This window comes from Gorilla gorilla, chromosome 4 (assembly GCF_029281585.2).
Source record: "Gorilla gorilla gorilla isolate KB3781 chromosome 4, NHGRI_mGorGor1-v2.1_pri, whole genome shotgun sequence".
Taxonomy (NCBI): Eukaryota; Metazoa; Chordata; class Mammalia; order Primates; family Hominidae; genus Gorilla; species Gorilla gorilla.
The window spans coordinates 64313647-64332076 of record NC_073228.2 but is presented as its reverse complement, the minus strand read 5'-3'; the positions used below and the strand labels follow the sequence as shown (position 1 = coordinate 64332076).

Sequence of the window (18430 nt, the reverse complement as noted above, 5' to 3'; positions counted from 1 at the left end):
GCCCATGCTCACAAGCAGATCTGGGCAAAAAGAGCCAGGCATCCCCACCCCCCAAAACAGGTCTGTGCTTTCAAATACTGGCAAAAAAGTCTGGGATCACTGATTGAGAGCAAGTCCCTAAACTCAAGACATCAGAATTCCAACAGAAGCTGCCTTGGTCAACCACTGTACCTATGTGTCTTATTGGTCATAATCTCATATAATACTCCTAGCACAGTGCTTTAAACCTAGCCCACCTCCATGCTGGTGGGCTTCTCTCCTTGAAATCCAAGTAGAAGTCGTATAGTACCTTGATGAATAGAAGAGTCCCTTTGTTCCAAGTTAGTACCAACTCTGAGGTTTTTTTCTAGCAGAGGCAAGGGGGAAGCTTGACCTCATTCAGGAGTATGGAAGGGGACACTTATCCACATTGATTAGTTTTCTTTGTCCTGCCTCCACTGATGCTGACAATGGTGAAGAGGGCTGTCAAAGGATTCAGAAATAAAGTGAAATGAGGGTAGGGAGGGTGGCCACAAGGCTACAGTAGCTTTGTTAAGGAAGAACCCCAAAGATGAGTACAGTATATTGAACAAAAAAGGGGTATCATTCTGGGAATACAGCACCATCTACCTCACATACCAGACTTAAGCCTAACTCTTAAAAAAAGTTTTCTGCTGGGCGCAGTGGCTCATGCCTGTAATCCCAGCACTTTGGGAGGCCGAGGCGGGTGGATCATGAGGTCAGGAGTTCAAGACCAGCCTGCCCAGCATGGTGAAACCCTGTCTCTACTAAAAATACAAAAAATTAGCCTGGGATGGTGGAGCGCACCTGTAGTCCCAGCTACTTGGGAGGCTGAGGCAGGAGAATTGCTTGACCCCGGCAGGTGGAGGTTGCAGTGAGCAAAGATTGCACCACTGCACTCCAGCCTGGGTGACAGAGCGAGACTCCATCTCAAAAAAAAAAAAAAAAAAAAAAGTTTTCTCAGCTGGGCATGGTGGCTCACACCTGTAATCCCAGCACTTTGGGAGGCCGAGGTGGGTGGATCACGAGGTCAGGAGTTCAAGACCAGCCTGACCAAGATGGAGAAACCCCGTCTCTACTAAAAAAATACAAAAAAATTAGCCGGGCATGGTGGCAGGTGCCTGTAATCCCAGCTACTCGGAAGGCTGAGGCAAAGAATTGCTTAAACCCGGGAGGCGGGGTTGCAGTGAGCCAAGATCGCACCACTGCACTCCAACCTAGGTGACAGAGTAAGACTCCGTCTCAAAAAAAAAAAAAAAAAAAGTTTTCTCAACACTTACCACAGCCCCCACACAGGCACCCTGACTACTTATTTTCTTCTGTAATGTATTTCTGTAACTACACAGCCAACACAGATACCACAGCTTTGTAAGCGACTTAAATAGCTTATACCAATAGTGTCATTAATAGAGACATAGACAATGTAGGGAATAGGAAATCTGTAGTTTGTAAAGGGTTAGAGAAACCTGTATTCAAGTACTAGCTTCATCATTTGCCCATACTGAGAGCCTGTCATTCCTCAATTATCAACAAGGATGAATTCTGCTCTCCTACTTCACAGAATTACCAAGATCGAGAGAGTCAATGAACATTTTCACTAAATGAGCATTTTCATTGAAAATGAAACAATGATGGTCAATAGTTACTATTCAAGGATAGCAGATGTGGCTGAGTCTGACCACAGGCAACACAAAGAAAACTGACTAAGGAAGCCCCAACTGCAGGACAACCTGGCCTTCAGCCTGAGAGTTAAATGTAACAGAAAGCACTGCTGTCTATTCCAGGATGGACTGGAGGCAATTTTCTGCCTGAAATTCAGTCCTCCCAATGGAGACCTCTCTGTTCATCCTTCTGTTTTGAAGGTCAGAGGGCACAGGTGGCATAGGCAACAGGAACCTCTATCTGTAGGCAGAGAGGCACAGGCAATGTGTTCAAACACAGATTTCAGAGTCTGAGCTGAGTATGGGCCAGTCACAGGACTGTCATGTGGCACTGGCAAGTGACAAACCCTCTCTCTATACCTTATCCTTGTGACAAAGGCAAGAGAGTCTTCCATATGGAATTTTTGAGGAATGGGTGAGAACATATGTGAAAATATTCAATATAGTGCCTGGTACATGGTAGCAACTTGACAAATGTTAGCTATTATTTCTATGACTTTATCCAGTCATTGGGTCAATCTGCCATTTCCAGACCCCTCCACTAGGGGGCAGATATGCATATAAAGAAGCAGTAAAAGAAGGTAATTTTGGCATTTGTCCCCGGAGCCCCAGTGCTCTGCCATGGAAGGAGATCAAAGTTGTTATCTGAAGATGGTTTAAGGACCAAGGACCTTTTATCAGCTATTCAAACAGTAAATATTTACAGAGCCACTACTATATTGTGATCCTGAGAAGGAGAAATACAGAGCAGAGGTTTAGGATTAAGAAAGAAAAAATTTCCAGTGGCACATGCCTATAATCTGAGCTACTCGAGAGACTAAGGCAGGAGCACTGCTTAAACCCGGGAGATGGAGGTTGCAGTGAACCGAGATGCGCCACTGCGCTCCAGTCTGGGTGACAGAGGGAGACTCCATCTCAAAAAAAAAAAAAAAAAAAAAAAGGCCGGGCATGGTGGCTCATGCCTGTCATCCCAGCACTTCGGGAGGCTGAGGTGGGCGGATTACCTGAGGTTGGGAGTTCAAGACCAGCCTGACCAACATGGAGAAACCCCGTCTCTACTAAAAATACAAAATTAGCCGGGCGTGGTGGCACATGCCTGTAATCCCACTACTCAGGAGACTGAGGCGGGAGAATCACTTGAACTTGGGAGGCGGAGGTTGCAGTGAGCCGAGATCGTGCCACTGCACTCCAGCCTGGGCGACAAGAGCAAAAGTCCTCCTCAAAATAATAAAATAAAATAAAGTGGGCTGGGTGTGGTGGCTCACACCTGTAATCCCAGCACTTTGAGAGGCCGAGGCAGGCGGATCACCTGAAGTCGGGAGTTCGAGACCAGCCTGACCAACATGAAGAAACCCTGTCTCTACTGAAAATACAAAATTAGCTGGGCATGGTGGTGCATGCCTGTAATCTCAGCTACTCAGGAGGCTGAGGTAGAGAATCGCTTGAACCCAGAAGGCAGACGTTGCGTTGAGCTGAGATCACGCCATTGCACTCCAGCCTAGGCAACAAGAGCAAAACTCTATCTAAAAAAAATAATTAAAAAATAAATAAATAAATAATAAAAGTGAACACCAAGATAAAGCTGCCAATTTGCCCGTCCTCCAAATGGCTTTTCCCTTGATATCACATCTTTGGGTAAAGCTGTCAGAGTGCGTTAAGGAACCCAGAACAAAGCAAGCTTCTCTTTGTCATCTTACTGCATGCCTCTAAGTACGTTCCCTCTTCCAGTTGTGTCCCCAGAAGCCCAGAAATAGGCACAATGCAGTTAGGATGCTGATTTGGATGACCAGAGAGTATAACATAACACCTTCATCACCCAATCATCACTTATTAAGATAAAGGATGGGTTGAGAAAGCTATAGCAGAGCTTGCCTTATTGTGTCAGGCAACTGTAGAAGGAGGACTACCACCTTCAGCTGTTATTACATAGAGCTGGATTCACTGGCCAAATTCCAGAACTAGCCAGGCTCTGAGTCTTACGCTCCCTCAAAGAAATGAAGTCCAAAGGCTGGACCATTTTTAACTTCTGATGATGATCTCACATGGCAGGGGCTGGCAAACGACAGCCTGCGTGCCTGGTCCAGTTGCTGTTTTTTTTGTAAAAAAGTTTCATTGGAACACAGACACCCTCATTTGTTTATTGTCTGTGGCTGCCGTTGCCCTACAATGCCAGAGTTGAGTAGATGCAACAGAGACCACATGGCCCACAAAGCTTAAATTATTGGCTATCTGGGCTTTACAGAAAAAAGTTTGTTAACCCCTGTCATAAGGGGTTCAGTTAAGGTGCTGAAGCACCTTTTCTATCAAAGGGAAGCCTAGCCACCTCAATGATTTCCCCTTTGTGCTCTGAATGGAAGGTCTATTCCAAATTTAGGGCTGTTTTTACACCTGAAGATACTATACATGGTAATGTGCCAAGAATAGAATATTTTCCTTGCAGATCATGTATTACAGGGAGAGAAGGTAGGAAGGAGTCTGGGAAAATATGAAGTATAAAACCCCAATTCCAGAAAGTTAAGACAAGAATCTAACAGTTTTCAAAGGCTCAATCTTCTGGGAAGTGTATTAGCAGGAAAATGCCCAGAGAGACTGAGAAAGCTAGCTCTCCATCTCTTCTGAGGGCAAAAGCTCCCTGACTTCCTGCGAACTAAAGTCACACTGACTCAGAAGGCAGGTAGCAAAGCCAAAGGGAACTGTCTGTTTCCATGGTAGACTACTAAGAGAGTTCAAAACAAGAGAACAGCATAGTTTATTTCAGAGATATAGTAAGTAATCTGGACTGTGAGTTTTCATTCAATTCCCTATGAAGGTTCAAACTGAAACACCTTTTTTAAGGGTGATATATATATATATTTCCCCTGAAGCTCTTTATAGTTTTGTTGTTCAACAGAAAGCTATCAGCAACAATTAAAATTGAGATACATTGGGGAATTACAGAATTTAAGCAGACCCCTAATGGCTGGACACAGTGGCTCACACCTGTAATCCCAGCACTTTGGGAGGCCAAGTTACGGGCATCACCTGAGATCAGGAGTTTGAGACCAGCCTGGCCAACATGGTGAAACCCTATCTCTACTAAAAATAGAAAATTAGCCAGGCATGGTGGTGGGCACCTGTAATCTCAGCTACTCGGGAGGCTGAAGCAAGAGAATTGCTTAATCCGGGAGGGAGAGGTTGCAGTGAGCCAATGAAGATCGTGTCATTGCACTCCAGCCTGGGTGACAAGAGCAAGACTTCGTCTTAAAAAAAAAAAAAAAGAAAGGTGTCAAAATTCAAGGTCAGTGTACCCCAGATGTGCTTCAAGGACAGCCCAAATGTAGAGACAAAAACAAAGAATCACACATGCTCCATAGGATCCAGATTACTTACATTTCTGAAGTCCAGTGTTCATCTGCGTGTGAGAAAGAAGCTGAAAGGACAGGTCACCTGGCCCTGGTAGACAGGCTAGCATGGCAGACTGGCATCAACACAACATGGGGCAGTGGCTCACACTGTAATGAACAAAAACAAGGTCATGAAACACAAGGCAACTCATTCGAAGAAGAGAGTAGGAACACTGGATATGACTGGCGTGAGGCCCAAGTTTAGACAGATAAAGCAATTTAATTAGCAGTGTGTTGGTTGAAAGTATACTTACATCTTTATCTGTGACGACAATTTGCTGTCAAATATCACTATGGTTAAAATGATTTTTCAGTTACCACAGATGTATGGATGGGAGAAATAAAACTGGAAAGCACCTATTCATACAACTGGAAAGTACAGGTGCATTTATAATGTCTCAGTATTCCTGAGGAGAGTGGGCCCTCATAGGGCCTGGCTCAGCCAGCCCATTTATAGGCCTGGTTGGAGACCAGCCAGACATTTTCAGAAGCAGCACATTATATGATTGCAAAGGTACCCAATGTCTGACTTGTGAGCCAGTAATATGAACCCACTTTTATTTTATTTTTTTTGAGATGGAGTTTCACTCTTGTTGCCCAGGCTGGAGTGCCATGGTGCGATCTTGGCTCACTGCAACCTCTGCCTCCCAGGTTCAAGCGATTCTCCTGCTTCAGCCTCCCGAGTAGCTGGGATTAAAGGCGCCCGCCACCACGCCTGGCTAATTTCTTTGTGTTTTTAGTAGAGACGGGGTTTCACCATGTTGGCCAGGCTGGTCTCGAACTCCTGACCTCAGTTGATCCGCCCACCTCGGCCTCCCAAAGTGCCGGGATTACAGGTGTGAGCCACTGCACCCGGCCATGAACTTACATTTGTTTGTTTATTTATTTATTTATTTATTTATTTATTTATTTGAGACAGAGTTCTGCTGTCACCTAGGCTGGAGTGCAGTGGTACAATTTCGGCTCACTGCAACCCTTGACTCCTGAGTTCAAGCAATTCTCGTCCCTCAGCCTCTCTAGTAGCTGGGATTACAGGCGCATGCCGCCATGCCCAGCCAATTTTTGTACTTTTAGTAGAGATGGGGTTTCACCATGTTGGTCACGCTGGTCTCAAACTCCTGACCTCAGGTGGTCCGCCCGCCTCAGCTTCCCAAAGTGCTGTGATTACAGTCATGAGCCACCGCACCCGGCCGAACTCACTTTTAAATGGAAGGAGGAAAGCATCCTAGGAGGCACAATTAACCACTGTTAAAGCAAATTCTGTTTGCAAATTTCTGGGGCTTCACCCTTGCTGACATGCAATTAGACCTCCTGAACTACCTCTCCCACCCCCTCAAAAGAAACGCATTGCTCCCAGACTAAAGCAAGGAGAAAGGCTGCCAGCAGCCCTCTTCGTGCAGGCAATCCTGACATGTCAAGACCGCACGAGTTTCATTAGTGATGTTTACCAACCAGACATACACAGCCCAAGCAAGCAGACATTGATGGGGCCTTCTGTAGCGAAAGAAGCCATGTCAACAATGCAAGCTCCTTAGGTAACAGAAATACGATTTTCCTAAATAAGTACACAAACTTCTTTTCCCATATTTCAGAAACCAAGGTGGCAAATTATGGCTTTAGATCACAGCAAAAAAGGAGTGGGGGAAAAGCTCAAAAGTTAAAGATGACAAAAATCTCCTTATTTTCTTGAGAGGGCTCTCTCAGGTATATTAAACTACCTTGTCATGATGAGTATCAGAGGGCTCCTGCTTCCAAGACCAGGTAGCTGAAAAGACACTTTGTAAAAGAGGCTGCTCAAACTGTGTCTAAGATAGCAACTGCAGAAAGAACTGAAGATTGAATGCCTTAATGAGAATAGAGCTGTCCAAGAGTTCTGGCACAGCGTCAGTCTTTTTAAGATCTCTGGTGGGTGGGAAAACATAATGAACACAGTGAGCCAACTTCAGTGCCTCAAGAAAAAAAAAAGTCTTGGCCAGGCGCAGTGGCTCACACCTGTAATCCCAGCACTTTGGGAGGCCGAGGCGGGCAGATTACCTGAGGTCAGGAGTTTGAGACCAGCATGGCCAATGTGGTGAAACCCTGTCTCTACTAAAAATACAAAATTAGCTGGGCATGGTGGCACATGCCTGTAGTCCCAGCTACTCAGGAGGCTGAGGCAGGAGAACTGCTTGAACCTGGAAGGCAGAGGTTGCAGTGAGCAGAGGCTGCGCCACCGCACTCCAGCCCGGGCCACAAGAGTAAAACTCTGTCTCAAAAAAAAAAAAAAAAAAAAAAAAGGAGACTTCTGTTGGGGTCTGGATGCTGATTTTTACATAATAACTTCTTCCTTAAGACCCTAACACAGCTGAAGGCAAACTCCAAGGAAAGGAAGAGAATTAACAAGTACTGGGAACTAAAACTGTGAAATGGGCTGTATCAGGGGCTTTAGTGATGTTTTCTTAATTGAGTCTCTCAAGCCTTGGAAACAGGTAACAAACTTCACCTGTCATCTCATCATCTCTAGATGGGATTACTATTAGCCTTCTAAATGGTCTGTTCCGCGCTTACCCTTTATCACCCAATCTATTCTCTATTCAGCAATGTTAATTCTTTTTTTTTTTTTTTTTTTTGAGATGGAGTCTTGCTCTGTTCCCCAGCCTGGAGTGCAGTGATGCGATCTCGGTTCACTGCAACCTCCGCTCCCAGGTTCACGCCATTCTCCTGCCTCAGCCTCCCGAGTAGCTGGGACTACAGGCGCCTGCCACCATGCCCAGATAAATTTTTTTTGTATTTTTAGTAGAGATGGGGTTTCACCGTGTTAGCCAGGATGGTCTCAATCTCCTGACCTCATGATCCGCCTGCCTCGGCCTCCCAAAGTGCTGGGATTACAGGCGTAAGCCACCGCGCCTGGCCCAAACGGGGTTTCACCCCGTGTTGGCCAAGATGGTCTCAATCTCTTGACCTCGTGTTCCGCCCGCCTCGGCCTCCCAAAGTGCTGGGATTACAGAAGTGAGCCACCGCGCCCAGCCAATTCTGTTAACTGGAAGTCAGAGCAGCTCAAATATCTCTAATGACTTTCCATCTAAGAATAAAATACAAAATCCTAACATGGACCCCAAGGCCCTCCATGATCTATTACTACTGGTTCTCTGACCTCACCTTCTGACCGACCCTGCCCTCTCTTGCTGACTTACTTCCAGCCACCATGGTCTCACCATGGTCTCCCTGCAGTTCCTTCAATGAGCCAAACACGCTACCGCTTCAGGACTTTGTCCTTACCATTCCCTCTGTCTGGAATGTTCTTGCCCCAGATGTCTACTTATTTTTCTAGCTCCCTCACTTCATTCAGGTTTGTGCTTAAATGTCACTTCCTAAGGGGAGGGCTTCTTTGACCTCCATGTCTAAAACAGTATCCTTATTTCCCTCATTTTTTTCTTTTAAAATCTATCCTGAGACCCTGAACTCAACAGTTCCTCCCACACAATTAACCCCAGGCACGTGGCCCTTCCTGTTGTTAACTCCTCTATTTCCCTCACTTTTTACCACCATCATTACCACCTGTTTTACGTCCATCTCTCTCCACCCTACTAGGATATAAACTCAGTAAGAACAGACCCTTGGTTCGTTTTGTTCATTATATCTAGAAAAGCATCATCTACTAACACTTACTAGGCTCTCCATAAGTAACTGTTGACCATATAAAAGGCAGATTGTTATTAATTTTTTGAGGTTGTCATTTAATCTACATATGTCAATCTATTAATGATGGCAGAGCCCAGGACTGAAACCTAGATTTGACTTTTCCCAAAGCCTGTGGCTCACTCTTCAACTCCAGGCTCTATCAGTTTCCTTTTTCTTCAAACAGCCTATCAGCCAGGCTGGAGTGCAGCAGTGCCATCTTGGCTCACTGCAACCTCCACCTCCCACGTTCAAGCGATTCTCCTGCCTCAGCCTCCCAAGCAGCTGGGATTACAGGTATGCACCACCATGCCCAGCTAATTTTTTTTTTGTTTGTTTGTTTTTTGAGACAGAGTCTTGCTCTCTCACCCAGGCTGGAGTGCAGTGGCGCCTTCTCGGCGACTACAATGCTCCGCCTCCTGGATTCCCGCCATTCTCCTGCCTCAGCCTCCAGAGTAGCTGGGACTACAGGCGCCCGCCATCATGCCCGGCTAATTTTTTGTATTTTTAGTAGAGACGGGGTTTCACTGTGTTAGCCAGGATGGTCATGATCTCCTGACCCCATGATCTGCCCGCCTCAGCCCCCCAAAGTGCTGGGATTACGGCGTGAACCACAGTGTTGGGCCATATCAATTTCCATTTTGAATAGTACATTCAGAAGGTTCTAAGGGTCACAATGTCTATGATTAAGAGGCAATTATATACATATATATGTGTGTGTATAAATATATGTGTGTATATATATATATGTGTGTGTATTTTTTTTTCTTTTTTTTTTTTTAAAGGAGAGGGTGCAATGATGCTCCCTAGCTAGTAAGAGTCCCATCTTGGCCTTCTAAGGGAAAGACAGGTAAATGAAAAGACTGCTAAATCCAAGGTCAGACAGCATATAGAAGGCTTTATAAAAGAACAGGAAAACTCAGAACACTAAATAAGAGAGTGCTTTCTTGGACTCTGCAGTTGGCCTCAATCATCGGATCTGGAATATTACTTTTTACGATTTTGGAAGCCGATACACACCTGTAGGAATAACTGAGGAAGGTAGAGTATGATTAGTCTTATTTTTACCTTTCAGTGTGTATCAATGTTAAGTGAACAAGAGCAAAAGGAAAACCATATATTTAGTATTTTGCAACATATATAAAATAACAACACTGGCTGGGCGTGGTGGCTCAAGCCTGTAATCCCAGCACTTTGGGAGGCCGAGGCAGGGGGATCACAAGGTCAGGAGTTTGAGACCAGCCTGGCCAACATAGTGAAACCCCATCTCTACTCAAAATACAAAAAATTAGTTGGGCGTGGTGATGGGCACCTGTAATCCTAGCTACTCGGGAGGCTGAGGCAGGATGATCGCTTGAACCTGGGAGGCAGAGGTTGTAGCGAGCTGAGATTTTGCCACTGCACACCAGCCCGGGAAACAGTGCGAGACTCCGTCTTAACATGAAAAACATGAACAGCCGCTACTATCTGGGGGCAATTTTTTGTCTTTATACTTTGGCATGTATATTATTTCTACAAATAATTTTAAAGGCCGGGTGCGGTGGCTCACGCCTGTAATCTCAGCACTTTGGGAGGCCGAGGTGGGCAGATCACGAGGTCAGGAGATCGAGACTATCCTGGCTAACACGGTGAAACCCTGTCTCTACTAAAAAATACAAAAAATTAGCCAGGTGTTTGGTGGCGGGCACCTGCAGTCCCAGCTACTCAGGAGTCTGAGGCAGGAGAATGGCATGAACCTGGGAGGCGGAGCTTGCAGTGAGCCAAGATGGCGCCACTGAGCTCCAGCCTGGGCAACAGAGCGAGACTATGTCTCAAAACAGTAATAATAATAATTTTAAAATAAGGGGGAAAAAATCACTGATAAACCAAAAAGCTCAACCTTAAGAAACGTTCACATCTGTATAGCTGATACTCTGATGATGGGGATACAAAAACACCTTCACTCAGTGGTCTTGCAGATATCATTTTTTTCCCAGTATTTTTTGGAAAGAACCAATCTTTGTCTTTTTTTTCTCCTTCTTCAGGGAACTTTATGAATCCAGAAAGAGCCAATGTTTGAATGATTACTGCAATCTCACATCTATTAAATCCTGATACCTGCAACCAAGAGATGAGTAGGAGATGTGGATCCTAAGAGGTGACCTGTAACATACTGCCCCTCAAACCACACCTTTGGATTTCAATACAAAGAACAGAGAGAGGCCGGTCGCGGTGGCTTATGCCTGTAATCCCAGCACTTTGGGAGGCCAAGGCGGGCGGATCACGAGGTCAAGAGATCGAGACCATCCTGGCTAACACAGTGAAACCCCATCTCTACTAAAAAAAAATACAAAAAAAAAAAAGAACAGAGAGAATTAAACCAGCTAGGGCCACACGCGGTGGCTCACGTCTATAATCCCAGCACTCTGGGAGGCCAAGGTGGGCAGATCACAAGGTCATGAGTTCGAGACCAGCCTGGCCAATATGGTGAAACCCCATCTCTACTAAAAATAGAAAAATTAGCTGGGTATGGCGGTGGGTGCCTATAGTCCCACCTACTCAGGAGGCTGAGGCAGAAGAATCGCTTGAACTGGGGAGGCGGAGGCTGCAGTGAGCCGAGATCACACCACTGTACTCCAGCCTCGGCGACAGAGCGAGACTCTGTCTCAAAACAAAACAAAAGAAAAAACAGCTAAACTATGGCAAAGAGGCATTAATGAATTTATTGATAGCAAACAAAGAAGTAAAGATAATAGGTGAATTCAGCAGACTCCAGAAAGTCAACTTTTGGTTTGGGCAGGAAGGAGTGAACCAGTAAGAAACAGAGCTTGAGGTCCTCCGTGATTACAGTCCCAAGAAGAAACTTCCACAAGTCTAGAATACTCTAGAGCTCTCACTGCATGAAACGAACTGCTAAGATTACAGTCCATAATTTGTGATCCTTGCTTTAAGAATTCTGGGATCCAGGGCGGGTGCGGTGGTTTATGCCTGTAATCCCCAGCACTTTGGGAGGCCAAGACGGGTGGATTACCTGAGGTCAGGAGTTCAGGACCAGACTGGCCAATGTGGTGAAACCCCATCTCTACTAAAAAAAAATACAAAAAATTAGCCGGGCGTGGTGGTGGGTGCCTGTAATCCCAGCTACTTGATAGGCTGAGACAGAATTGCTTGAACCTGGGAGGTGGAGGTTGCAATGAGCTTAGATCACGTCATTGCACTCCAACCTGGGCAATAAGAGCGAAACTCTGTCTCAAAAAAAAAAAAAGAATTCTGGGATCCAATCAGGCACAGTGGCTCACACCTGTAATCCAAGCACTTTGGGAGGCCAAGGTGGGAGGATCACATTAGGTCAGGAGTTTGAGACCAGCCTGGCCAACATGGCAAAACCCCATCTCTACGAAAAATACAAAATTAGCCGGGCATGGTGGCATGTGCTTGTAATCCCAGCTACTCGAGAGGCTGAGGCAGGAGAATCACCTGGGTCCAGAAGGCGGAGGTTGCAGTGAGCCGAGATCACGCCACTCCACTCCAGCCTGGGTGACACAGCGAGCCTCTGTCTCAAAAAAAAAAAAAAAAAAAAAAAAAAAAAAAGAATTCTGGGATCCATTTGTCATCCTTTCCAGAAGACTTCCTCCAGTACTAAGAAAGTCCACAAGCCCCTTGACCAGTTTCACTGACGTCAAGAATCAGATCCTGCTAGGGTAGAAAACGTACGGAATGAGCTCAGACTGTGGCAAGGTCATGAGGGTTGTGATGAAACAAGAATGAAACAACCTCTCCCCACAACATATTCTAGAAAGCAGAGATGTCAGAATAAAGGAATCCTCCAGAGGCCTGGCGGCTGAGTGTAGGCATTTTATTTAAAAGCTTCAAACTACCCACACCTTTTGATTACCATCTGGCTTTTTCTATTTTTCTTTTGTTTTCTTTTTTTTTTTTCCTGGACAGAATTGACTGGGGTCTGACTTTTTCTTAAATGTAAATTCCAATATAATTTTACGGCTGGTATTTCCAGAATTAGATCCAGAAATCAACACTAGCACTACTCTCTGAAAGTGTTTCAGAATTCAACTCTTAACTGCTGAAGAGAATCAAGTAGTAACCTGGAGCAGGCCAAATGAGTTACAGACATTACAGAGAAAGATCGATCACTTTGGCAGAGCCTCTCTGTGAGCTTTAGCTAGTTTTCCTAACGCCAGCTGGTATGCTATGTTAGCTACCCAAGGCAGGGCGGGGGACTACGGTATCACAGTGACCACAGAACTAAGCTTTTCCAACTCTCCTGGGGCACCTGCACAAGTGCTAGCATTTCCCAGACTACCTCTAATTAAGGAACAAACCTTTTTCCCTACTGGAAAATTCAAAAGTGCTTTCATCTCTGCTCCCTGCCCCCGACCAGAAGAGGTTTTATTAGAGTTCTGATGTCACACTCTCTGCTTTCCTGGGTGGCATCTGAAAAAGGACCACCTGTGCCTTCAGGGTAGATTTGTGCCAGTGAGAAAACCTCAGCTTCAGGAATTCGTGACCAGCCTGGTCAACATGGTGAAACCCCGTCTCTACTAAAAATACAAAAATTAGCTGGGCATGGTGGCACACACCTGTAATCCCAGCTACTCAGGAGGCTGAGGCAAGAGAATCGCTTGAACTCGGGAGGTGGAGGGTGTAGTGAGCTCAGATGGCACCACTGAACTCCAGCCAGGGCCACAGGGCAAGACTCCGTCTCAAAATAAATAAATTAAATAAATAAATAAATAAAACAAACAAAAAAAATCTCAGCTGTATTTTTTTTTTTTTTTTTTTTGAGACAGTTTTGCTCTGTTGCCCAGGCTGGAGTGCAGTGGCGCGATCTCAGGTCACTACAACCTCTGCCTCCTGGGTTCAAGCAATTCTCCTGCCTCAGCCTCCTGAGTAGCTGGGATTACAGGTGTGCACCACCATGCCCGACTAATTTTTGTATTTTTAGTACAAACAGGGTTTCACCATGTTGGCCAGGCTGGTCTCCAACTCCCCACCTCGGCCTCCCAAGGGGCTGGGATTACAGACATGGGCCACACCGCCCAGCCTCATGTTTTTTGATGGGAAAAGGAGGAGAAGATAAAGTACTGGCAAAGGCATTTTTCCTTGGGGAATGGGGGATAAAGTGATCTCTAGAGAGCTCACTTCCCAGCATAGCCTTGCCACTCACAATCTAGTGTCTTTCAGTACTTCATTAGTTCTCTTCTGCCTTCCTTTCACTGCCTTCAAAAAAAAAAGAACACACAGACAAAAAACAACTGCTCCTCTAGCCCCCAAAAACCCAGGGTGGCCAGCCCAGCTTCTGATTCATGCTGTGGCTCAAAAATGAAGTTTACACACTTGAATTAAAAAGTAAAATTGGAGGTCGTGCGTGGTGGCTCACACCTGGAATCCCCAGCACTTCGGGAGGCTGAGGTGGATGGATCACTTGAGGTCAGGAGTTCGTGACCAGCCTGGCCAACATGGTGAAGCTCTGTCTCTACTAAAAATACAAAAATTAGCCGGGCATGGTGGCTCGAGACTATAGTCCCAGCTACTCAGGAGGCTGAAGCAGGAGAATCACTTGAACCCAGGAGATGGAGGTTGCAGTGAGCCGAGATGGCGCCACTACACTCCAGCCTGGGTGACAGAGCAAGACTCCATCTCCAAAAAAAAAAAAAAAAAAAAAAACAAAAACAAACAAACAAAAAAAAACAAAAAGAGCCGGGCATGGTGGTGTGCACCTGTAATCCCAGCTACTTGGGAGGCTAAGGCACGAGAGTCGCTTGAACCCAGGAGGCAGAGGTTTGCAGTAAGCCAAGATCATGCCACTGCACTCCAGCCTGGGCAACAAAGTGAGACTTTGTCTCAAAAAAAAAAAAAGAAAAAAAAAAAAAAGCCAGGTGCAGTGGCTCACACCTGTAATCCCAGGAGGCTGAGGCGGGCGGATCATGAGATGAGGAGATCAAGACCATCCTGGCTAACATGGTGAAACCCTGTCCCTACTAAAAATACAATAACAAAAATTAGCTGGGCATGGTGGCAGGCGCCTATAGTCCCAGCTACTTGGGAGGCTGAGGCAGGAGAATGGTGTGAACCCAGGAAGCAGAGTTTGCAATGAGCCGAGATCACGCCACTGCACTCCAGCCTGGGCAACAGAGCAAGACTCCGTCTCAAAAAAAAAAAAAAAAAAAAAAAAGTCATTGCCAATATCTGATTCTTCTCATCCATGAGCCAAAGGCTTACCTAAAAAGACTTTTTTTTTTTTTGAGACAGGGTCTCACTCTGTCACTCAGGCTGGAGTGCAGTGGCACAAACACGGCTCACTGTAGTCTCAACCTCCTGGGCTCAAGCAATCCTCCTGCTTCAGCCTCCTGTGTAGCTGGGACCAGGGGCATGCCACCACCTGGTTAATTTTTAAAAAATTTTTTGTAGAGATGGGGTCTCACTTTGTTGCCCAGGCTGCTGCTGAACTCCTGCTGAAGCAATCTTCTGGCCTCAAGTGGCCTCCCAAAGTGCTGAGATTACAGGTATGAGCCTCGGTGCCAGCCAAAAGACTCCTTTTGATAATCAAGGGGAAAGTTTTATCCTACACTGCTCCCTATTCCGTTACTTCTGGGTTCCAAGAAATGTAGCTTAAACCTAAGGGAGACACCAAAATGCTGCTCTGGGAAAAATAAGCAGCACCAAAGACTTCAAAAATTACAAGTTTATCAAATCAGACTCTGCAAAATCAGTCATCTTTATGGTCTGTTACAATGAAACAATCCATTCAACAGGTAATTTTGTTAGCCCAAATAACTAAGAATCCCCCAACTAGTACATTTCACTATATGACTGACCTGAATAATGTTTAGCCATTGCTCAAAGGCCTTTTTCTTCTCCATCTTTAACTCAATAGGGGACCGTAAAGTCACTTGCAATTGTGACCTCACAACTCTAGGCTAGAGGAAACAGCAAGGAAGAGAGATGGGTATTTACTCTAGACTTACTCTCCTGAAAATCTAGAAATATATCTGCCACAAACCATCTTCATGCTGCTGAACACATGTGGCTCAAGGCATTTGGAAACCTGCTTCTAAACTATACCCTTAGAACCTGTCACAACAGGTCCTCTTCCCATCCTGTTTCCTATCCCCACCCTGATTCCCCCAAAGGTACTATTTATACCACTGCTCTCTTTGGCAAGGATAATCTGTCCGGGATCTACTTATTATTACTTAACTCATCTCTGATCCAGAGTTTTCTCTTGAATTCTTTATTATTCAGGTACCAGGGAAGTATTCTCCCTGCATATTCTAACTTTTCAATTTGAGTGTGACCTTCCTAAGACCACAGCCTGTCTCCTATTCATCCTTCCATGTTACAGACTCAGGGGCAAGATTATTCAGACAATAAATGTTTAATAACTTTTACTGGCTCACATTCCTGAAGGATAGCACATACTTTAATTCCAGGCTCCGAAAATTTGTGGTACATGGATAATACAAGTGTTAACAACTGTGTGTGTATGTGTGTGTGTACAGGTAACTTTACTAGGGGAGTGAGAGGAAAGAGGAGATAAAAATGCCTGGTACTTTTTTTTTTCTTCAGTTTTTTGAGACAAGGTCTCACTTAGGTGGTCCAGGCTGGAGTGTGGTGGCTTAATCTTGGCTCATTGTAGCCTTAACTTCCTGGGTTCAGGTGATCCTCCAACTTCAGCCTCCCGAGTAGCTGGGACTGCAGGCATGAGCTACCATGCCTGGCTAATTTTTTGTATTTTTAGTAGTGACAGGGTTTCATCATGTTGCCCAGGCTGGACTTTTTTTTTTTTTTTTTTTAAGCCTGGGCACTACTTCTGCACTGTATTGAAAAGTGTTATTTGGCCTCTGTGTTTTTGCTTTTTTATTTTACTGTAAGTTCTGGGATACATGTGCAGAACGTACAGGTTTGTTACATACGTATACATGTGCCATGGTAGTTTGCTGCACCTATCAACCTGTCATCTAGGTTTTAAGCCCCAGATATGCATTAGTATTTGTCCTAATGCTCTCCCTCCCCTTACCCTCCACCCACCGACAGGTCCTGGTATATGATGTTCCCCTATGTCCATGTGTTCTCACTGTTCAGCTCCCACTTATGAGTGAGAACATGCGGTGTTTGGTTTTCTGTTCCTGTGTTAGTTTGCTGAGAATGATGGTTTCCTGCTTCGTTCATGTCCCTGCAAAGGACATGAACTCATTCTTTTTTATGGCTGCAGGCTTCTGTGTTTTAATGTTTTAATTCCTATTAAGTAAAAATGAGTGTTCCCCCCACCCCCGCTTTTTTTTTTTTTTTTGAGACAGGGCCTCCTTCTGTCACCCAGACTGGAATATGGTGGTGTGATCTTGGTTCACTGAAACCTCCACCTCCTGGGCTCAGGCAATCCTTGCACCTCAGCTTCCTGAGTAGCTGGGACTACAGGTGCATGTCATCATGCCTAGCTAATTTTTTTTTTGTGTATATATATAATATATATAATATATATATAATATATATAATATATATATAATATATATAATATATATATATTATATATAATATATATATTATATATATAATATATATAATATATATATTATATATAATATATATAATATATATATTATATATAATATATATAATATATATATAATATATAATATATATAATATATATATAATATATATATTTTATATATATAATATATATAATATATATATATAATATAATATATATAATATATATTATATATATATTTTATATATATATAATATATATAATATATATTATATATATAATATATATATATTATATATATATATTTTTTTTTTTGTAGAAGTGGGGTTTTGCCATGTTGCCCAGCCTGGTCTTGAACTCCGAACTCAAGTGATCCACCCACCTCAGCCTCCCAAAGTGCTGGGATTATAGGTGTGAACCACCTCACCAAGCCAATTTTTCATTACGTTATATAATAGACTTGAGGTTTCAAAGCTCTATCAGGACTGGATCACTGTAACTTGAGCTGAACTACCTTAGAAAGGTAGAGCGACCACTGCATTTAATCACATTCATAATTCTAAGCAGAGTTGTCAGACTGAGTAGAATTTTGCTCATAAGTACCTGGGTCTATGCTCAGCAAGGCGATGAAAACATCAAGAGACCAGAAGAATTCTGCCAAACACTTAAGGTAAAACTAGTACCAATCCTTCTCAAACTCTTCCCCAAAATCAAAGACGACGAATACTTCCAGATACACTTCCAAACTCATTTTACGACATCGGCATTACCCTGATACCAAAGCGAGACAAGGACACTACAAGAAAATTACAGGTCAATATCCCTGATGAACAAATGTGCAAAAATCCTCAACAAAATACTAACAAACCAAATTCAACAGCCCATTAAAAGAAGCATTCACCATGATCAAGTGAGATTTATCCCAGGAATACAAGGGTGGTTCAACATAAACAAATCTATAAATGTGATAAACCATACAAGCAAAGTGAAGGGCAAAAACCATATGATCATCACAACAGATGCAAAAAAGCATCTGATAGGCCGGGCGCGGTGGCTCAAGCCTGTAATCCCAGCACTTTGGGAGGCTGAGGCGGGCGGATCATGAGATCAGGAGATCGTGACCATCCTGGCTAACACGGTGAAACCCAGTCTCTACTAAAAATACAAAAAATTAGCCGGGTGTGGTGGCGGGTGCCTGTAGTCCCAGCTACTCTGGAGGCTGAGGCAGGAGAATGGCGT

General features: G+C 44.3%; 1 protein-coding gene across 8 annotated transcripts in view; it reads right to left on the bottom strand.

Annotated features, from left to right (window-relative positions):
• Positions 1-18430, bottom strand: part of FAM222B (family with sequence similarity 222 member B) — a 101044-nt gene that overhangs the window by 5727 nt on the left and 76887 nt on the right. For all 8 annotated transcript variants that reach the window (XM_055388649.2, XM_055388648.2, XM_055388650.2 and 5 more), the window contains one exon: positions 5031-5152. In XM_055388649.2, the coding sequence (XP_055244624.1) occupies positions 5031-5112 (82 nt within the window). In that variant the 5' untranslated portion in view covers positions 5113-5152. Of the gene's footprint in view, positions 1-5030; positions 5153-18430 lie in introns of those variants that run through there.